The sequence below is a fragment of the Barbus barbus genome, assembly GCF_936440315.1.
Source record: "Barbus barbus genome assembly, chromosome: 11".
NCBI lineage: Eukaryota > Metazoa > Chordata > Actinopteri > Cypriniformes > Cyprinidae > Barbus > Barbus barbus.
Window position 1 is genome coordinate 30,622,615 of NC_136739.1, and position 23,959 is coordinate 30,646,573.

The 23,959-nt window shown below is 34.9% G+C and overlaps 1 protein-coding gene across 1 annotated transcript in view; it reads left to right on the top strand.

Moving 5' to 3' along the window:
* Positions 1 to 20,123, top strand: part of LOC306877452 (voltage-gated inwardly rectifying potassium channel KCNH7-like) — a gene marked incomplete at both ends in the record, with an annotated part of 93,322 nt that extends 73,199 nt beyond the window's left edge. Inside the window, 6 exons of the mRNA XM_079429221.1 lie at positions 784 to 1,036; positions 7,125 to 7,330; positions 7,425 to 7,509; positions 9,075 to 9,287; positions 15,015 to 15,171; positions 19,916 to 20,123. Coding sequence (XP_079285347.1) covers positions 784 to 1,036; positions 7,125 to 7,330; positions 7,425 to 7,509; positions 9,075 to 9,287; positions 15,015 to 15,171; positions 19,916 to 20,123 — 1,122 coding nt within the window. The remainder of the gene's footprint in view (positions 1 to 783; positions 1,037 to 7,124; positions 7,331 to 7,424; positions 7,510 to 9,074; positions 9,288 to 15,014; positions 15,172 to 19,915) is intronic.
* Positions 20,124 to 23,959: the final 3,836 nt, after the last annotated feature.

Genomic DNA, 23,959 nt, shown 5'->3' on the forward strand with positions numbered 1-23,959 from the left:
GACACTGATGACTTGCCTGACACTTTGTTTACAAGCTGTTTTATTGACATCTTTCCACGGTTGAAACACTGATTGAGCGATCATGTGAGATGTTCATTCATGTTTATTTCGCGTTAAAACTAGTAGTAAAGAGGGCTCCACTCTGCCGTTTGAACTGAGGTATTTATACAGCAATCTGTCACGCAACATCATAGAGTTTCAAAACGGCATTTATTGTTTGAATTTCCTGACAAAAATGGACACAATTTGAAAGATGAGATTTTGTTTCTTATCAATAGTAACAATATATAAAACTGGAAGTTTCCAATTAAGTTTCACTTCTGCAGTGGTTAAAACGATGCTGTATTTGTTTGCTACACATTCGTACTGAACCGAAAGACCTGTACAGAAAATTTCCAGTGTACCAATAAAGCCCTAATATTTCACAATTTGTACTGTATTTTTGATCAAATAAATGCACTCTGCTGAGCAGAAGAGGCGTCTCTCTAAAACATTAAAAATTCTTACTAACCCAAACTTTTGAACAGTAATGCAAGTTAAAAATTGTACTTAATATTTATGAGTGTGCATTATGAGCACCAGACAACAGTATACTGAAATCAGTTTCAGTAAGGATGCTAACACTATAAACAGCAAGGCAGCTCTCTCTTGTTTTGGAACGGAGACCATAACATTACAGAAAGAGTGTAGTTGTAGATAATGTCTGCACTAATGTACTTGCTTTAATCTTCAGTGCTGCAACTGATAAAGTGTTTTTCACTTCATTCTCGCATCTCTCTGCAGGTCTTAAAAGGCTTTCCTGAGTGTTTACAGGCAGATATTTGTCTACATCTGAACGACAGTCTCCTTCAGGGATGTAAGGCTTTCAGAGGTGCGACTCAAGGATGTCTGCGTGCTCTCGCCATGCGCTTCAAAACCACCCATGCTCCTCCTGGAGATACGCTGGTGCATTGCGGGGACGTCCTCACCGCGCTCTACTTCCTGTCTCGAGGGTCCATCGAGATCCTCAAGGATGACATAGTAGTGGCCATTCTGGGTAAGAGAGCATGAGCTTGTTCTAAAGGGAAAAAAATGACATTATGTGAAAAGAAATGCAAGACTGATTTTAATTATATATTATATAGTATATAATTAATTGGACACAAAATAGTTATTGTTCAAAGAGTTGAAATATAGCTTATTTGATAAACTCAAAGTGGCAAAAAGTAATTAAATTAAAACATTAAAATAAATGTAATATATAGCATTATTACATGATGGATGGATTGACTGATAGTTTATTAAATAATATAATTAATTTTCAAATAATAAAATAAATGTTAACTTAAAATGTACAAAACTTTTTATTTCGGCTTATTGCCAAGTCAACATTTCTCATTTTGATTTAGTTTAATTAGATTTACTAAAATCAGTGTTGGGTGTGACGTGTTACTAAGTAATTACTTAATTAAATTACTGTAATTCTAAGTTACTGTAATTCAATTACTTATCCACTGAAAAAGTAAAGTATGGGATTACTGCTCATTTTTAGGTAATTTAATTATAGTTAGTACTTGCGTTACATACAGTAAATAATTTAAACAGTTCTAAAATCAATATTAAATTTGAAATCTAAATTTACGTCTAAAGATAAAATTGAATGCAGCGTCTTTAACCCTCTGCACGCCAGAGCGTTCACTTTCAGATTTTCCTGATTCACAGAGAAACCTTAAATACTCAGATACAGATAAGACTAAAATCAATCGAATCTAAAAAGGGCCTTCTATTATTTGTGTACACTGACAATAAACACAAAACATTGTGCTTTTGCAAAATAAACAAAACAAACAGGGTGCACTTTCTGCTGTCTAGATCTCCGTGAGCAAATTTCTACGCATCACAAACTCAGCTAATATTTGACACAGAGACATGAGAAATATGTCTATAGAAAGCTTGTGTCTACTTTTAAATGAACGCATTAAAAAATGAATTCGAAATCTAATATTCTCTGATTATGTAATCCATATGAAACTAAAGCTAGGTACAGTCTGAAGCTTGAAGCTTGAAGTGTCTACTGTTAAATGAACGAATTCAAATTGAAAACAAATATCATCTGATTGTGTAATCCGTATGAAACTAAAGCTAGGTACAGTCCCATATCTTGAAGTGTCTACTTTTAAATGAACGAATTCAAATCGAAAACGAATATTCCTGATTATGTTATGCATATGAAAGTGAGGTACAGTCCTTCCTGTATCTGAAAGCTTGAAGTGTTTACTTGTAAATGAACAAATTCAAATCTAAAACTAATATTCTCTGATTATGTAATCCTTATGAAACTAAAGCGAGGTACAGTCTTTGCCGTATCTGAACTCATTATATGCAGTCACCTGTGCGCAAACACGCTCATCTAGATACAAAAAAAATAGATAAAAAAAAAAAAAAAAAAAAAAAAAAAAAAAAAAAAAAAAAAAAAAAAATCAAGATTCATCTAATTTTCATCGTTTTTGAGAAAAGTCCTGCTATGAGGAATTTTTATTTGTTAACCAAAGAAGGTAAATTTTTTTATAAAAATGTTTAAGTTTTACAGTTGGTTTAAATCTAAAAGGCTAAACTATTCTATGTTTGACTCAAATTGAAAGAATAAAGAGTTTAATTTCTATTAAGGTTTATAGGGAGTTTAAGATGTAGCCTAATTAGCGATTTGAATAATTAAGTTACTTATTGAGTAAATAAGTTACTTTTCAGACAGAGTAATTAGTCAAGTAATTTAAATACAATATTGATTATGTAATTAGTAATAGTAATTAATTACTTTTTGAAAGTAACTTATTTAACTAAAACTGAAATCAAATTTGAATAAAATAGATTAAAACTATACTAGCCATATATTTAATGCAGTATAGTTAAATGCAGTCTGCACGGATCTGAAACTGAGCGCAGACATTCAGTGCTATTTATTGTTTGAATAATCAGTTAATAGGACACACCAGGGCAACAACACACACCGGTCAGTCACATGTTCCAATACTTTTGGTAACATGAAAAATGGGTGGGTTCAAACTAAAGGTGCTATCTTCTAAGTTGTGTATCAGAACCAGATGAAAATACATGTAAATAAAAGCTGAAATGTTAATCTCTCATCTCATATTCATCTTTTGATGTCAAACCCAAATGTTTACAGTGGAATACTGCCTTGCTGTAGCAAAAATAAAGGAATTGGCCTTACTGTTCCAATACTTTTGGAGGGCACTGTACATATATTCAGTTGCCCTTAGAAGAAGATTCAGAAAGTAGATCTCTTAGAACATTAACTGAATATCCCTGCCTTACATATTTAATTAAGGAATCACTTCTTCAGTTATAAATGACTATTTTAATCAGAGGTGGACTATTTTTAAAACCTTGTAAAATCTCTTTCATTATGCTTTTTTTATTATCTCTCGCTGTGCTCTTTGTTTCTTGTGATGGATGTTTGCTGAGAGTTTTAGAAGGAGGCAGTAGTGCAGTAGCTGTTTGCTGAAAGCAGTCTGCACTTTCTGCCTCGTCGTGTTGTTTAGGATGCAGGAGCGGGCATACGCTGTATCTCACAGTGGCCAGATGTGCCATTGTCCTTACATGCTTAAACACACACTCCTGAAACCTATACATTATTGTTCTCTCAGTTAAATGTCAAACAGATGAGCTTATTCTACAAACAAGCCTGGGTTTCTGCATTGTGTCTCGAACCCGTGTCTGATAAGAAGAGGTTTCTGACATTTCTATTAAGTGGCTCCCATTGGATGTGTTTGGCATCTTCAAAGGCATCACTGCATCGCCTCAAAGCTGGACTGGGCTTTTTATAGCATATAGAACACAACTGAACATTAGAGAACACTAAAGAACAACAGAAAAAGCTATAGATCCTGGCTGAATACTAGATTACCAGCAGTGGTCGACCATCTGGGTTTTTCAATGGCAGATGCTAATACTGATAATTAGATTATGACTGATATGCAATATAGGGTACAGTTTAATTAAAACAAATGAGATGCACACATATACACTAGCACTCAAAGCTTTGGGGTCAGTACATTTTATTAAAGAAATTAATACTTTTATTTTATTCAGCAAGGATGCATTCAATTGATCAAAAAGTGACAGCAAAGACATTTATAATGTTACAAAAAAAATATATATTTCAAATAAAGGCTGTTCTTTTGAATTTGTTAAAAAATCCTAAAGAAAATAGATATTTTTTTTTCACTGAGATACCATAATATTTCTTATTAATAATTTATTCATTTTATTGTTATATTTTCATTTAAATTTTAGTCATCATTTTTAGGAATTTCATTGTTTTTTAATGTCTAAAAGTTTTTGTGCCTGTAAAGTTTATTAATTTTTTTTAAATATTTAATACATTTTTATTTCAGTTTCAGTTATAATTTTTCATTTCTATTGTACTTTTAAGGTTTAGTAGGTTTGTAGCATTTTTATCATTTTCTTTTTAAAATTGGTCTATATAGTTGTATACGTTTTTATTTCAGTTGATACAAAAGTCATACTTTTAGTATCAAGATAAATTAAAATAAACATCAAGATAAATATCACAATAAATGAAAACGAGAAATGTTGCCTCAGAAACTAGCTGTAATTAAATAAATCTTCTATTTCTTCTATTTTATTTCAAGTAACGAAAATGTTTAAATTTTTTTTTACTATAATAATGTAAACTTAAAAAATCTGACCCCAAACCTTTAAAAAGTAGTGTATGTAGATGTGTAGATTTTATACATACTTATAATTCACTAAAATATCTGAAACCAAAATTTGTGCATTAACCCATTAATCAGTCGATCACTATTTACTAAATAATGAACACACTTTTGGCATTCAAATAAAATTATATGGCAATATGGAGATGTTAATCACAGCTAAGGGTCAAGTCAAAGTATTGCATACCGTTTGAGTAGTTGCAGCAACAAAATACCTTAAAGCAATTCAGGTCACTCTGTGCCCATCTTGGTAATGACCTCTGCAATTTTTCAATCATATTTCCATCTACTTAAATAGGGAAAGATGAAAATCAATCAAATTTCGAAATAATATGTGCTGCTAAATCTGCTCTCGCAGTATCGAGCATTATGATTTCTCCCAATCAGTGCACACAGATAATCTGCATACTGCACAAATAGTAAGAGTACAGAGGTAGCATGTTATTCCAAACACAATCTTGCAGTCGTTAGTTTGTGTACTGAAAGCAAACCCCTGGTGTTGTGTAAAACAGGAGCCGTACAAGCTTAACATGTGCAGTTAATGGCAACAATAATTAGCCAGCACTTTTCCTCCTGATGTCAGAGAGGGCAGTGTGTGACTGACAGGTGTTTCTGAGCTCCAGCACCGTTTAAAAGCACTGTTTTCTCATCTGATGAATATTCACTGGCTGAGCCGGTGACATAATAGGGTCAAAACAAAGAACGGCACAGACTGAAAAAGTTCTCAATCCTCACGAAGTAACCATTTATGCTGAAATGCTGTCGAACCCTGAATGTTCGTTTAATAATGTTCTCAGGATCCATTAAAAAGAGAAAATGCTTCTCATCTCTCCTCTCCCCACAGTGCTTTGTGTCTGCTTCTTCATGGTGAGATATAGAGAGGTGTCAGATCCCTCATGAACAGCTGTGTCAGGCGTTTTAGCCGATTGAGTTGAATGTCACCTGCAGCTCGGTCACGTCTCGCTTATTTCAAGCAGAATCGCTCCGAGGGGCTGACATTTAGCCGGTAAGCGGCCCAGCAAAGACCCCGCTGATTTTTGAGATAAACTATAACTTTAGTGAACTTTCGTGCAGTATTTTGGTGAAGCTTTTGCCATTTTATATTAGATAATGATTAGGAAACATTTCAAATTAAACTACTTTTGAGTTTACTGAAAGAAACAGCAGTCCTTGGAAAAAACAGTAAAGGTTGAGGTGCACTACCATTTTTACTTTTACTCAGAAAGGAGACATTAACTTGATGAAAATAAACATTTATAGTCTGTGATCAAAACAATTATTTATAAGTGAAAAGGTGGTTCTTTCATTTAAATTCTAGAGCAGGTAAATTCTGTGTGTATTATTTGTACTGTTATAATTCGTATATACTTTTTTTTTTTTTTTTTTTAAATACACCACCATTCAAAAATTTGGGGTCAATAATATTTTTAGCAAAGAAATTAATACATTTATTCAGCAAAGATGCATTAAAATAATCAGAACTGACAGTTAAAACATTTATAATGTTACAAAAGTTTCTGCTCTTTTGTACTTACTCTTCATCAAAGGATTCCGAACAAAAATGTATCACTGTTTCCACACAAATATGAAGCAGCACAACGGTTTTCAACGTTAATAATAATCTGAAATGTTTTTTTGAGCAGCAAATCAGCATATTAGAATGATTTCTGAAGGATCATGTGACACTGAAGACTGGAGTAACGATGCTGGAAATACAGCTTTGATCACAGAAATAAATTACTTTTAAAAATATAGTCGAATAGAAAACACTTATTTTGAATTGCAAAAATATTTACTGTATTTCTAATCAAATAAATGCAGCCTTTGTGAGCAGAAGAGACTCTAGTATCATTTTAAAAATATTACATACCACAGACTTTTGAACAGTTGTGTACGGTTAAACTACAATAAAAAACAAATTCTAAATATCAATAAAAACTGTAACAGTATCTCAGTGAAACTAAAATAACATTTACAGAAACTATACATAACTATACATTTAAGGCCTTGATTTGTGAAAGTGCAAATTAAGATGTTTTAAGACCTTTCATCAGAAACTCTGAAGATGAAGCCTTTAAAGAAAAGCAAGAGAACAAATATTTGTTATTCAATGAGAGCTTATGCTGTACCTGACATCATCTGATTCATAATCTCCGCAGAGAGAACGAGGGTTGATAATCCGCATGCACAGATTCTGACCTAAACTGACACCGCTTGCACAGACACACTTATACAGACACAATCAACATCTGAAATCCCGTGCAGACACATGCTAGCACATACACACAGACAGATCTCTGTCTCAGCAGCAGTGCAAATAATCCAACATTGGTCCAAAAATATCATGCATCTGATATGGCAAACCTGAATGTGTCCTTTCTTCTCCAGGTAAGAATGACATATTCGGCGAGATGATCCACCTGTATGCAAAGCCCGGAAAGTCGAACGCAGACGTGCGAGCGCTCAGCTACTGCGACCTGCACACTATCCAGAGAGAGGAGCTCCTGGAGGTTTTGGACATGTATCCAGAGTTCGCTGACTACTTCCTCACCAATCTGGAGCTGACTTTTAACCTGCGGGATGACAATTCAAAGGTATTTCCCCATCAACAGCTAGAAATGATACATACATCCAGAATAAATGAAATGAAAACATCATTATTGTGTGTTGTTGGGATGTTCTGCTCAGGCCACGTATTCACAAGCCAGTGATTCAGACGGAGAGGAGGCCGAGAGCCGAAGGAAGATCTCCTTTAAACGCAAATCATCCAAAGGTGAATATGATCGGTTTATTAATTATATTGGATCATGCCACTTTTGCAGAAACTCAAGGGTGAAATGGTAACAATGTCCAGTTTTGGTTCAGATTAGAAAAGACACATATCAAAAAAATGCAGTAAAGTCAGTAATATTGTGAAATTGAGACTCATCAGACCAGGCAACGTTTTTCCAATCTTCTATTGTTCAATTTTGGTGAGCCTGTGAGAATTGTAGTCTCCGTTTCCTGTTCTCAGCTGACAGGAGCGGCACCCGGTTTGGTCTTCTGCTACTGTAGCCCATCTGCTTCAGGGTTCGACGTGTTGTGCGTTCAGAGATAGTATTCTGTATATCTTGGTTGTAACGAGTGGTTGTTTGAGTTACTGTTGCCTTTCTATCATCTCTAACCAGTCTGCCCATTCTCCTCTGACCTCTGACATCAACAAGGCATTTTCGTCACACAACTGCCGCTCACTGGATATTTTCTCTTTTTCGGTCCATTCTCTGTAAACCCTAGAGATGGTTGTGTATGAAAATCCCAGTAGATCAGCAGTTTTTGAAATACTCAGACCAGTCCGTCTGGCACCAACAACCATTCCACGTTCAAAGTCACTTAAATCCCCTTTCTTCCCCATTCTGATGCTCGGTTTGAACTTCAGCAAGTCGTCTTCACCACATCTAGATGCCTAAATGCATTGAGTTGCTGCCATGTGATTGGCTGATTAGCAATTTGTGTTACCAAGCAATTGAACAGGTGTACCTAATAAAGTGAGTGTGTGTGTGTGTGTATATATATATATATATATATATATATATATACATGTATACATATACATATATCGAGTAGGCTATCGGCACACACAGTGTTGTGTGATTTGTTTGAAGAAGCATTTTTTGTTATTTTTTACAGCTGTAATCATGATGAACATCTGTATCTCTGGTGAGCTCTTAAAACACTGTGGGGATGTTTTAAAACGCTTTACGTGGAAAAAAAACTTAGCATGGCTTAAATGCACTACTACAACAACCAGGGAGAACCAAATTCATGGTCATAAAAACAATCTACTCAATATATTTAAAGACAATATAGTTTATGTGAAGTGTTTTTGACCTCATTGGTGCCTATTAAAAGGAAACAGCTTAACGCTGCTTAATGCACTGAGACAGTGACTGGAAACACCATTTTGTTTTTGCACCTCACTGATCAGACCTACAACAAAAACAAAAAACAACAAAAAACATTGACTAAGAATATAATCATTTTACTTAGTATGAATGTTTTTCAATGTGTTTGGAAAACATTTTTTGGGTTAATATTAAATCAAATTGATTTATGGTTTGAACCTAACTGTGTAACTTGAGAGAAAATTCATTTTAAAAAATGTATATAATTTGAGAACAACTAAATAATTTTTTTTTTTTTTTTTTTTGTAGGTCCAAAGTACTGTATATATTTTTTTTCAGTGTGCTCTGGAGCTCTTTCTGATTAAAAACATGTTTGGACGGTGTTGTTGTTTTCCATGGAGTTTGTCCCAGAATTGATCTCAAGTACATTTTTTACCTCTGACCGATCGTCCCGTAGGAGGAAGTCTGAAGGAAACGGACAGCGAGAGCAGGAAGGAGCGGCGAGAGTCTCGTCTCAGCTCTAAGAGAAACTCAGAGGACCGTCACACCTCCAGAGAGGAACAGCAAAGGCTTCTGGGAGCAGGCATAATAGAGTATCCATCAGTACAGAGCTATACCTCCACACCGGGCTGCAGTCCTCCTGCTGAAGACACGGAGAAGACATGTGATGGTGAGGATTCAGTGTTCGTTCATCTCAACACTGTCCTTGTTGTCTGTTTCTGTGGCATAACGCTGGGTTTCTACAGCAAACCTGAAGGAACAAATACACAACGTAAAATCACTCCATAAAGAGCATCCTAATTCATTCTATTCAGTCTCATTTAATAAAATATTATAAAGCAGATCATAACTGGAAAAACCTCAGTATCCTCTAAAAGTTTGGAAACAGCCCAGGTTTCAAAGTGGTTTCAATATCAGCATACAGTGGGAAAAAAAAATATTTGTAATATATTGTTCATATAATATATACATAATATATTGTTCCCCTGCTGATTTTGTACGTTTGCCCACAGACAAATAAATGATCAGTCTATAATTTTAATGGTAGGTTTATTTTAACAGTGAGAGACAGAATAACAACAAAAAAATCGAGAAAAACGCATTTCAAAAAAGTTATAAATTGATTTGCATTTTAATGAGTCAAATAAGCATTTGACCCCTTCGCAAAACATGACTTAGTACTTGGTGCCAAAACCCTTGTTGGCAATCACAGAGGTCAGACATTTCCTGTAGTTGGCCACCAGGTTTACACACATCTCAGGAGAGATTTTGTCCCACTCCTCTTTGCAGATCCTCTCCAAGTCATTAAAGATTTGAGACTGACGTGTGGCAACTCAAACCTTCAGCTCCCTCCACAGATTTTCTATGGGATTAAGGTCTGGAGACTGGCTAGGCCACTCCAGGACCTTAATGTGCTTCTTCTTGAGCCACTCCTTTGTTGCCTTGGCCGTGTGTTTTGGGTCAATGTCATGCTGGAAACACCCATCCACGACCCTGACGGTGCATGGCCCCGTACATCGTCCCTTTGATGCGGTGCAGTTGTCCTGTCCCCTTAGCAGAAAAACACCCCAAAGCATAATGTTTCCACCTCTATGTTTGACGGAGGGGATGGTGTTCTTGGGGTCATAGGAAGCATTCCTCCTCCTCCAAACACGGCGTGTTGAGTTGATGCCAAAGAGCTGGATTTTGGTCTCATCTGACCACAACACTTTCACCCAGTTCTCCTCTGAATCATTTGCAAACTTCAGACGGGCCTGTACATGTGCTTTCTTGAGCAGGGGGGCCTTGCAGGCGCTGCAGGATTTCAGTCCTTCACGGGCGTAGTGTGTTACCAATTGTTTTCTTGGTGACTATGGTCCCAGCTGCCTTGAGATCATTGACAAGATCCTCCTGTGTAGTTCTGGGCTGATTCCTCACCGTTCTCATGATAATTGAAACTCCACGAGGTGAGATCTTGCATGGAGCCCCAGGCCGAGCGAGATTGACAGTTATTTTGTGTTTCTTCTATTTGCGAATAATCGCACCAACTGTTGTCATCTTCTCACCAAGCTGCTTGGTGATGGTCTTGTAGCCCATTCCAGCCTTGTGTAGGTCTACAGTCTTGTCCCTGACATCACTGGACAGCTCTTTGGTCTTGGCCATGATGGAGAGTTTGGAATCTGATTGACTGATTGCTTCTGTGGACAGGTGTCTTTTAGACAGGTAACAAACTGAGATTATGAGCAGTCCCTTTAAGAGAGTGCTCCTAATCTCAGCTCCTTACCTTATAAAAGACACCCGGGAGCCAGAAATCGTGCTGATTTGCTGAAATGTGTTTTTCTGGATTTTTTTGTTGTTATCCTGTCTCTCACTGTTCAGCCTACCATTAAACTTATACACTGATAATTTCTTTGTCAGTGGGCAAACGTACAAAATCAGCAGGGGATCAAAAAAATTTTTTCCAACTGTAAATCCTTATGTCTTGGCATACAGTAAATGTTTTACTTGCAGCTGTCATTGAAGAGTAGCATGTATTTATTAGCTCTAATATGTTTTTAATTATTTTATATAATAAATTACTTTTCTTAAATGAAATGTTCTATTAGTTTTTTCCCTTTTTAATGTAGAATCATCACAAAATAATAATGATTCATGCTGATAGTCCAAAACCCTACAAACCTTTGGTGAGCACAGTATATTTCACTATAGAAATAAATTATTAATATTTTTTAAACAAACAATTTAACTGTTAAATTTCATTTAACTGTTTAATTGTTATTTTCCGTCTTTGATTTTAAAAATTTGTTGACCTTAATGGCAACATATTTAACATATTAATAATAATAATACATTACCAATGTGCCATGTTCCGCAGTTTTTATATTATATTTTATATAAATGTATTTATATATGTACATATAAATGTATTTTTTTTTTTTACCTTGATGGCAATATTAATAACAACTTATAGCTAATATTACTACAGTACCAATGTGCCAGGTTATGCAGTTTTTAATTAATAATTTTGTATTTTATATCATTAATTCATTAATTCTTTTTTTTTTTACCTTAATGGCCATCTTAATTTTTTAATTTAACTGTATATTTTCTAACGTCGATTCTAAACTTTTTAATTATTTAAATGATCAATTATTTACACTTCTCTGTCACTTTTTGATGTCATTTATGAGTAGCGATGCCCCTGCTAAACTTAATTTTCATAAATCTTCAAGAACAATCTCTGCCAAAAACAATAGTAGTATGTAAAAAAGTCGACCTTCACATATTTTAAAATACTCTGTATATTCTCTGCTTTCAGCGAAGAAGCAGCAAGCGTTCAGTTTGATGGATGACTTCAAAACAAACAAACCGTTGTGCATTCGTCCTTAAAACATTTCAGACATTGTTAGTCCTTAAAACACTGCTCGACAGAGTATAAAAGGAAAGCAGAGCTCGGACGCTAAAAAAAAAAAGTATTGATCGAATCAGTCTGTTCCTAAATGCAGGCTAAAGCAGCAAGATGAGCGAGAGGGAGAGACAGAAGTAGATGCCATGGTAAAACAGGGTCTTTCAGGAGCTTAGGGCACAGCGCGGCCCGTTTTACAGGCTTTAGGAAAATCCGCTGGGCAGCAGCTCTTCCCTAACTCTCCTCACCGAGCACACAGTGTTCCCTCCTGCGCTACAGCCACCAAACTAATGCCCAACAACCACTGCAAAATGACCTCCACGTGCACAAACACACTCAACTCAACGTGATTATCATGCCATTGTAATATTAAAGCAATTGTACATCCAAAAATTTTCATTCTGTAATCATTTCCCTTCATGACGTTCTGAACCCGGGTCGCTCTTTTTAGTATGAATGAGGATTGAGACTGCTAAGCACCAAATAAGGCAAAAAAGCACAACGAAACTGTTAAAAAAGTGATACAACATCTTTACGTTTCCCAAAAGACAAAATAAGTACAGTTTACCATGTTCATCAAAAAAAAAAAATATTTTAATGCATTGTTTCCTGAATATTTGAGTCACTCAACACACAAAATATCTTATTCAGGGCAGTACTAAAAAAGAAAATATTACATTTTACATTGCATTTTAATTTTGCAAACATGCAAATAAAAAGAAGACTGGTGCTTATACAGTTTATAAATATAAGGGTGAGTAAATGGCAGAATTTATGTATTTATTATTTTGCCTGATCTGTTGGTAAAATTGCCAGTCATGGATAAAGCAAGCTCTTGCTGTAGGCATGTTCCTTTCACCTCTATTCATGTAATACACATAATACATGATTATGTACAATACTTCATCTGCTGTGAGTAGACATAATAGAGGCATTTTTTATGTTAAAACGCCTTCTTTATGTCAGTTACTGTGATAATGTGCAGACCAAAGTTAACTAAAACCATAAAAGAATTGTAAGTGATTCTAATATATATATAGTTTTATTTGAAGTATGTTGGGGGGGGGGGGGGGTCCAGTTAGTTGCCAAGGTAACATTTGCCATTTTCTTTTAGTTTATCTAAATGAAGTTTGTTTTTCATTTTAATTAACACAAAAATAACTAGAAGTAATATTAAAATAAAAGTATTAATAATTATTATTTAATAATTATCATTGCTGTTATTTATTATTCTAAAATTAATATACATTTATTCATATAAAAGTAAAATTACAAAAATTTGTTTTATAAAAATAACTAAAAAAAAAACAAAAACAAACTGCAATTAAAATGAAAACCGAAATTAGAATTAAAACTCTAATAGTATCTCAATACTAAAATAACACTAACTTTAAGAAAGGATGCTTTTTCTAGAGTATAAATGCTGTGGCGCTTTGGACATTTTAAGCTTATCTATGTGCTATTATAATTAAGTACTTAAAGCAGATTCATACATTGCGCATTTAAAAGATCTCTTCCAGGATAATAAACCAAGACAATTGATGCTACTAAGCTTCAAAGCTCTGAAAATGCCCCAACCTCCCATGTCAATCTGCACTTTCCATGGTGCTTTTAAAGGAAACCTCGCTCATCGCCTTGTGCCGGTCGCGACAGACGTCTTCTCAGTGTCCGACCATCCATGAAGGTGAATCTGTACCGGATGAATCTAATTTCTCTACACGGCCTCTGATCAGACAGAAATTGGCCGCAGCCGTTGTGATCAGCATGTGCTTCTGGCTCTGGTAGGAGCAGGTGTGTGTGAGAGATAACCACTGCCTTTAGTGTTTCTATTAGTCCTGAGCCTCAGCGATAGGAAAGTCACAGCGATACAAGTGCTAACACAGAGACAGCGGCCCTTCACATGCACTGTACAACATCATTCTGCTTCTCATATGAGCCACAGGCGTGTTCTGAGGATCACCTACAACAAAGAAAATCAATACTAACTGGTAAATAAAAGATGCAAATGTATAGTTAAGATAAAAAAAAAAGGAAAGGAAAGGGAAAGGACGTGATGTGTGGCCAAGTATGGTGACCCATACTTGGAATTTGTGCTCTGCACACAGCAGTGAGAAGTGAACACACACACACACACACACACACACACACACAAACTGTGAGCATACACCCAGATCTCAGGGAGCAGTTGGGGTTTTGGTGCCTTGCTCAAGGGTCTCACCTCAGTCGTGGTATTGAGGGTGGAGAGAGCACTGGCCATTCACTCCCCCCCCACCTACAATCCCTGCCGGACCTGAGGCTCGAACCCGCAACCTTTGGGTAACAAGTCCAACTCTCTATCCATTAGGCCACGACCGCCCTTAAACAGACTTATCAACTTTTTGAGCCTGTAAAACCTACTGATACAACATTTCTAAGACATCTAAATGATCAAAACGTTGCTCGCACACAATCTACTACATGCCTTCTGTCGTCTGATTGATAGTTTAGATTGTTATTGCAACTAAAAGGCCTTTTAGTATAATTTTAGTACAAACATCCACCTTTAGTTGGTGGTTCATGTGTCTTTTTGCTGTGAAATCTGATTTTTATGAAGTATAACTTTTATTATTGTTAGTATTATTTCAAGATGAACACTTACTGGACTGAAGCAGCTCAGGTTTATGTGATTAATATCCATTCGTAATTTTTTAGAAAAATCCTGTTCAAATGTGAATATCAGACTGATGACTGATATTTACTGTATATCATTATAAGTATTCTGCTATACTGTTATAACCATCTCATTGACTTACAGTACAAGCTATCAGAATTGTAATGCCTCTGAATAAAATGTTTTTTCCTCCTCAAGTATAAGCTCCATATTCTCACTATATCATACTGTATGATGCTTAAAAGCCTGATGCATCAAATACGATACAAAACAAAGATTCTGTCTAAAGAAAAAACTGAATGAAATGTCACAACACTTAAATGTGAACACAAATGCATGTGTGTATATAATACCTGTTTCAGAGATGCAGTCTGAGGGATGGCTAGCTGACAGTGTGAAAGCAGACATAGACACGGCTGCGCAGGAGCAGGGCGCCGCTGAAGATAATGATCTGGACTGTGACGTCACGTATGGAGAAGTGGAGCAGAGACTAGACCAACTGCAGCAACACCTGAGCAGGTAAAACCCAGATCAGGCTTCATTAGGAAACAGAGCTCTGCATTGAAAATGATCATAAACACAAAATTGTGATTGCATGTTCTATATTAATGCACAAGCTGCTATGATTGATTTTATTTAAAATGGGAACTGAATGGATGGAAAAGTTGGCATTACATACCAGGACCGCGTCAGATAAATGGAAAGGAAAAGGAACAGAAATTTGTGGCATCAGCTGAAAATGAAAGATTCATAGCTGGAGCATCAGTTAAATTAATTTTAAATTTTTACTTAAAATTGAAATTGAATTAATGTGGATGTGCATTATTAATAAAAATAAGTAAATGTATGTTCACCATTATGACACAACAGTAGTATTGTAAATTATATTAATTAAATTATTAAATGTAATTGTTAATAAAATGTAATAATTAAAAAAATTTATTAAAAGAATTTAATATTGAAAAATGTATTCATTTATCAGATTTTTTAACTGTTATTTTTAACAACTGATCAATTTGATTAAATTGATCAAATATATAGAACAATTATTCACACAAATTTAAAATGACTTTCAATTCATGTTGCATTGCTGTGCAGCATTAAATAAAATTATTTTGATTTATTTTTTTATCATGTTAGTAGCTTACCCTGAGATATATATGTGTGTATATATATATATATATATATATATATATCTCAAACATTTGAAATGGTGAAATACTGTTTGCATCTGTGTGAGTCTTCCGGTGCATTACTCCATGTTTCCAGGGGATCCATCCGTACACTACAACAAATTACACTAACCACATGCACACCTGTATTAAACATTACTAAACAAAACATTGCTCATGGTTATCATTCACATGCACATGAAAATTAGCCTCAGCTGACAAAACAAGTTTAGATAACAGCAGTTAAAGCACACACACACACACACACAGAGACAGTGGAGCAGCACAGTAGGGTGAGCAGAATCACAGCAGGTGGTATTTTTAGCTGTAACACTGACTTACAGAGAAAGACACACCAGGCAGCAAAAATCCTGCATCAGCTGAGCTCCACATCGCACATTTTATAGCACAGAATCAGATGAAACCTGACAAGCACAAGTACAGGTCATATTCAACCAAAAAAATTGAACATTAGGTTTTTATTAAAGACAATGCAGCCTGTTTTTGGACCATTACTATTTGTTGCATTGCACATTTTCCTGGAAAATTCGAATGACAGTAAGAAGTAGAATTACTGACTATGTTTTTATTATAAAAAAAATCTGAAATGCAAAAATATCTGAAGTAAAGCATCTGGACATACCAGTAACAAGAATTTGGTGTTCAAATTATGCTAAATAATCATGAAAATAATGTCACAATTTGATACACCTCTATATATATACAGTGCTGCTTGAAAGTTTGTGAACCCTTTAGAATTTTCTATATTTCTTCATAAATATGACCCAAAACATCATCAAATTTCCATATAAGTCCTGAAAGTAGACAAAGAGAACCCAGTCAAACAAGTGAGAGAAAAATATTTTCTTTGTCATTTATTTATTGAGAAAAATGATCCAGTGTTATATATCTGTGCGTTGCAAAAGGATGTGAACCTTTGCTTTCAGTATCTGGTGTGACCCCCTTTTGCTGCAGTAACTGAAGGTAACGTTTCTTGTAAATGCTGATCAGTCCTGCACAATAACATGTAGGAGTTTTAGTGCAGAGCCACTTAAACTGTGATGTTGGTGGGTTTCCTCCTATGAGCTGCTTGCTTAGGTCCTTCCACAACATTTTAATTGGATTAAGGTCTGGACTTTGACTCAAAAACATTAACTTTGTTCTTCTTTAACCATTCTTTGGTAGAATGACTTGTGTGCTTATGGTTGTTGTCTTGCTGCATGACCCACGTTCTCTTGAGACTGTTCTTAAACAGATGTTCTGACGTTTTCCTTTAGAATTTGCTGGTATAATTCAGAATTCATTGTTCCATCAATGATGGCAGGCTGTCCTGGCCGAGATGCAGCAAAACAGGCCCAAGCCATGATACCACCACCACCACGTTTCACAGATGGGATAAGATTCTTAAGCTGGAACGCAGTGTGTTCTTTTCTCTGAACATAATAGCTTCTCATTTAAATCAATAAGTTCTATTTTGGTTTCATCCATCCATTAAACCTTTCTCCAATAGTCCTCTGGCTTGTCCATATGATCTTTAGCAAGCAATTTTCTTTTTGGAGAACAGTGGCTTTCTTCTTGCAACTCTGCCATGCACACCATGGTTGCTCAGTGTTCTCCTGATGGTGGGCTCATGAACATTAACATTAGCCAATGTGAGAAAGGCCTTCAGTTGCTTAAGTTACTCTGGGAAGTTTTGCAACCTCACAGACTATTACACGTTCTGCTTTGGAGTGATCTTTGTTGGTCACCACTTCTCGGGAAGGTAACAGTGGTCTTGAATTTCCTCCATTTGTACACAATCTGTCTGACTGAGGATTTGTGGAGTCCAAACTCTTTAGAGATGGTTTTGTAACCTTTTCTAGCCTGATGAGCAACATCAACTCATTTTCTGAGGTCCTCAGTTATCTCCTTTGTTCGTGACATGATTCACTTCCACAAACATGATCAGACTTTGATAGATCCCTGTTCTTTGAATAAAACAGGTCACGTACTGACATTTGGTAGTCATTGCACTGACTGAAAAAAACACGTCTGCACAGATGGACTCTAATTTCACCTTTAAATTAACTGCTAATCCAAGAGATTCACATACTTTTGCAATGCACAGATACGTAACACTGGATATTTTTTCTTAAATGACAAAGAAAATATTTTTCTCTTACTTGTTGGATTGGTTATTGGTGTATATATATATATATATGTATATGTGTGTGTGTGTGTGTGTGTGTATATAATATAACAATTTTTCACAGTTTTACTTACTTTGAAAAATTTTATGTTTCATCCCATTTTATTTGCCTTTTTGCCTTCATAATTATTTGTGAAATTTACTAGCAATTTCTGAGTGAAAAAAAGTACACTGAAAAAAAGAGTAAATTCTTTTTTTCAGTGTAAATCAAGATCACAAGAAACATTAATTATGATGTTGAGAAAACAAAACAGAAAATAATAAAACTTGTCCTCTGTGGTTTAAAAAATTCATTGTTGGATTTAGGCGTGATGCCGATATGAACTTGAAACAGATGCGTCTGCGTCTCAAATTTAATCCACGCTGTGTATTTCTGCACGCAAGATTTATTACAGCTTCAGTTCCATATGGAAAATTATTAGATGCTCCGTGTTGCAAACGCTAACCATTCAATTTTTGGGCTGTGTGCGAAATGAGAGACAGAGGGAACATCGTCAGCCTGCAGACTCCCAAGAAAGGAGGGATGGTCTTATTCCTTTGTTTTCTGAGAGCTCTGGTTAATGACTCTCTGTTTTAATGAATAGGTGTGTCTTACACGCAGATTAAACCTGCGCCGGCTCATTGAACACTTCAGATGAACTCTGATCAACCCTCATATCACACCGCTGAACTGCAAATCATACTCCCTCCGCACACGTCCAATACCTGGAAGGAAAATGAATATGCCTCCTCAAGCTTCACGTGTCAGTTTTTGAGGAGTTTTAATAATGAAAGTGCCCTCCTGAAATGTTCATGAAACGCCAGCTCATGCTTGAAGCCTCACCGGAGCAGAAATGCTGTTGTATTGCGGTCATCTCTCTCTCTCGCTCTACTCTGCCCTACCAACTAGGTCATCATCAATAACTTCATCATGAAAGTTTAGCAGATAAAGTGATGAATTGGAAACAAGTATTCAGGTGCATGCAACACTGACAGGATCAGTGCAAAAACTCCCCCTGCTGGACAACAGCAGTCAACACACATCAACTGTGGACATTAAGTCACATACACAGTATTATTAAGGCATCATTTTCCTTTCATTGAAGTGCAAAACGAAGGCCTTACAGAATTAAAGACATTTTACTGCAATTATTTTAGATAAAATAAAAATAAAATACTTTTTTCTTCTCACTGCTCATTGTATTTAACGGTATTGTTTTCTTTGTGAGAAGCACTATATAAATAAGATAAGATTTAATTTATAATTGTACTGCAATTATATAATTAAAACCAATAAAGTTTGATGTCCACTGGTGTCTATAGGAACCATATTTGATGCACAAGTCATATAAACTATTTGTATGATTACTTTATGCAGTTTCTTTGGTCATTTGGGGTCTGTAAGATTTTTTAAATGTTTTTGGACATTTATAAAAAAACGTTTTTTTGTAGTCTATTCAGCTCACCAAGGCTACATTTATTTGAAAAATAAATAAATAACAAATACAGTAAAAACAGTAATACTGAAATATGAAATAATATTGCAGTTTGAAATATCTGAATAATATGTTCAAATGTAATTTATTGCTGTGATCAAAGCTGAATTTTCAGCATCATTACTCCAGTCTTCAGTGTCACATGATCTTCAGAAATCATTCTAATATGCTGATTTGCTGCTCAAGAAACATTTCTGATTATTATCAATGTTGAAAACCGTTGTGCTGCTTCATATTTTTATGGAAATGGTGATACTTGTTTCAGGATACTTTAATGAACAAATCTTTTGTAACATTATAAAGGTCTTTACTGTCGTTTTTGATCAATTTAATGCATCCTTGCTTAATAAAAAAAAAATGCATAAATGATTTTTATTGTCACACAGAAGTGTATGTTTCTCACAGCGCTCTGGTTACTGTCTCATCAGGTTAGAGTGTCAGATGACGTCAGACATTCAGAGTATCCTGCAGCTGCTGCAGAGACAGACGTGTTTAGGACCTCCGGCCTACAGCAGCCTCACAGCCGGTCCTAAGTACAAGAGACCCGCCATCCGAGTGCAGCCCATCGCTTCTGTTCCCACCAACCCACAGCACTGCACAGCACAGGTGCCACACTGCATCCTGACACATGCCTAGAGATGAGAAACATGAGGAAAGTATTTCGTATTTTACCCTAAACTTATTTCAGTTAGGTGAGCATTTCATCTAATATTTCTGTATTATAATTTTATTTTAGCTTTATTTCAATTAATAAAATCTAAGAATATTTTAAATATTTAGTTTTAGGTTTAATTAACAACACTGGCTCCTACTAAGCATCATACATTCTGAAGATGGGTCCATAGTTACAGTACATACTTGAGGTCTGCACAGAGTTTCTTCACATATGAATAATTGTTTTGGCATTAACAAACCTATTTCACTGCATCTGTATTTAAATAATTCAAATATTATAAAAATGCAAGCTAAATATTTTAGCGTCTATATCTGGTGTAAGAAACTATAAATAATTGCATGAATAAGTGCATATTTTATGCCCTGATTGAGAAGTGTTTACTGACACAAAAGTATGTTATATATCGAATGAGATCACATGACCAGATGTAGAGCAACACCTACTGCAGACATTCATTATTTTTCATACATTTTATATCAGCCTTGGGTGATCAGTCATGGTCAGTAGGTTGGGATACAAAATATTTTATAAACGGATAAATAGAATATAATATAAGAATATAAAAATATTATCTACACAGTACATATATATCAGGGTTAACACAGATCAAATTAAATAAGTAATTTTTTTTTTTTTTTTTTTTTACTGAAATCAATTTAAAACCTCATTTTAATTCAGCTAGTTCTCAAAGAAGCATTCCTCATTTTCATTTCGTTTAACTTGATGCACTAAAATAAATAGAAAAAAACTATATAGACATAAATAATAAAAATGACAAAACTCTCAATAAAATGACTAAAACTTTAACAGATATTAAAATAAAAACCGAAGATGTAAAAATAAAAACGATTAATAAAAAATTATAATTGATACTAAAACATTTAAACACTGATATACACACGTTTCCAGATTTATTTTTCTCAGGATATAATTGGTTGCTTTAAGGACTAGACATTTCATTTTAATAATGCATTTCTGAATCATGCACTACACTGAAATACACATGCAAAATGTTCATTATCACCAAGAAACAATGCAATAAATCCCTCTTTTACAGGACGCTGACTTTTTGGCCATGACAAAGATCCATCTGAACCCCAAAGACTCTCTGTCAGGTCTGGCCCTTATGGACTCCAACCCAAAGCAGAGCCACGGGACACGGTTCTCACAGCACTCCAGCACCACGTACCGCTTCACAAACAGCCAAACTCTTCCTCTGACACGCCAGCAGTCCAGATCCCTGCTTCCAGACACCACAGCCACTCTGGAGCTCCACAGACCGCCGTCTGATCCAGGACTGCACTGACCAGGACGTCCCACAGCTCTTCCACACCTACTTGGAGGCATACCGGATGTTTTAAAAACAGGCACTGGCAAAAACTTTAATACTAGTACAACTTAGGATTCACCGCTGGCTCTCGCCTGTACATTTGCTTCCTCTTCCTTTTCCTGCGCTACGCTCCTCGATGCTGTCGGGGAAGATTTGGAACAGGTTCCTGGACAACACTTCCGTTTTCAGGAAGTCAAAGACATTTTTTGGAGTGTCTTGGGCACTTTTCCATATACATGTGTTCTGCACACTTTTAAACTGGTGTGAGACTCAGGACATTGATTGAGGTTAATATATATCATACTGGCAGAATCTCTTCCCTGTTTTATCATTATCATTCTAAATTATAATAATGACATGTTGCACTTCCATTTGCAGAACCCTGTGGAACTATATACTATACAGTGTGGTCCACTAATCATTTTTTGCATTATTTTCTAATAAAGCGTTTTTCACAACAATTAAACAGTATGTTATACAAAATATATTTTAAAAATAAAACATTAATTTGACAAAAATAGAATTTCAGTTGATGACAAAAAAAAAAAAAAAAAAAACTGCAAACATGTCCAACTGTAGCAAACCAAATTTGACACACACAAACACACACACAAAAATAAATAAATATAAATGTTCATTTTTATTCATTCAGTTAATTTTATATCCAAGTTTCATATGTAAATTTAGAGAAAGTGCTTTAAGTTTTGGATCCCACTAATAAAAAGTATTATTTAGATTTATTTAGATTTTTTTGTTTGTTGTTATTTTATTAAATTTATCAATTAATTTTTTTATTTATATTTTATTTGGATTTATTTATTTGCATTACTGTCTAATTTATTACATTTTTCACTGTTACAAAATATTTTGGACAAAGTTCATTTGAATTTTAAAAGTTAAATTGCAGCATACACATAAATGTGAATTTTTATTCATTTCTTAATTCTGATGTAAATTCATCATTATTTCATAAATTTTATATTTTTAACTCTCTCAGTTTTGGACCTCACTGTAGCAAAATTTTGGTTTGTTTGCATTTTTTTGTTTTTTCAATTTATTTATTTGTTTGGAATCGTACTTAGCTGCCATGTACATACATGATACCCCTCTATTAAATGAAAAGAGATGCATGGCTGAAGGTTTTACATGTTGCATGTTTACTGCAACATATTGGGAAGCAGGTTTACTGTATGTCGGCATGTTTCAGAGCTAATCACTGAATGCACTCCTCTCTAATTGACTAGGTTTATTTGCACATGGTCATGCTAGCTTGAACCAAACTCTGCACCACATAATACAATGACGTTGAGCAGCTTCTTTGCAAGCACTGGCGTACAAGACGGCCACATATGTAATAATAATATGGAATACAAACATAACTTTTTAATGCAGCAAATCTGTATTTACACTGCAGTCACAAATGTGAGAAATAATGAATCGTAGACACTCAAAACTACCAACTATTATTCAAACAGATGCACAGAAAACATCGTAGCGGTGCACAAACACAAGCGTTCATGTATGATGTCACTGCTCATTTTTGCGAGACGCCACTGCTGGCAAAGCACACGTTAGTAGCTACAGTATGAATATATATGCATAATAGAATATTTATCAACTTCTGGTAAAAAAAAAAGCTACACTAATGTTGACGTCATTCAAAATCTTCTTACAACAAAATCACTTTGTTTTCCAAATATTTAGTCGAGAGAAGCTTCTGTCACACATCCTGCTAGCAATAATGATAAAACACTGGATTCATGTTTCTCATCTAAAGGATTGATTTGCTGATTTGTGTTGAAAAGATTGTAATATTCACTGCCTAACATCATCTGAGGGGACGTTTTTGCATCTGTTTTCTTTTTCTGTAATATTAGTTTACACCTAAAAATATAGTTTTATAGTTATGTGCAATAAACACTTTCGTGAATTACTTTTCGCAGCTTGATTTTAAAGTTACAGCTTTGATTTTTATATGTCACTGCAAAACACTGTATTTTGGATTACAAGCAAACGATCTAGTAAATTGCACAGAAACATGTAAAATTAAGGATCGTCACAAGCAAACAAATATCAAATTAGCAGATAAATGCATTAAATCTCCCTGGAATATCATTCATTTCTGCATGAAGGGATGATATTTGCACTTTATTTTAAAATAAGACTCCATGCCCTTAAAATAAATATTACCAACCTCTGCATGAATGTATGAGTGTATGTATGTGTCTTTATCTTTAAATCAGTCATTTAATTTTATTTATATGTGGCGTTTTGCTGCATAACAATCATACTGAAGATGGCCAGAAGCAGAGGTGGTGTTTTCTTTTGTTGTTGTTGTTGTTTTTTTTTTTGGACATATTAAAAACTGTTAATAAAACTGCAAACGTTTGCACGTAACACTTTCACTTTTTATCCCAGTGTTTCACTTGGACTGACATGTTTTTATAGTTTGCACTGTATAGTTTG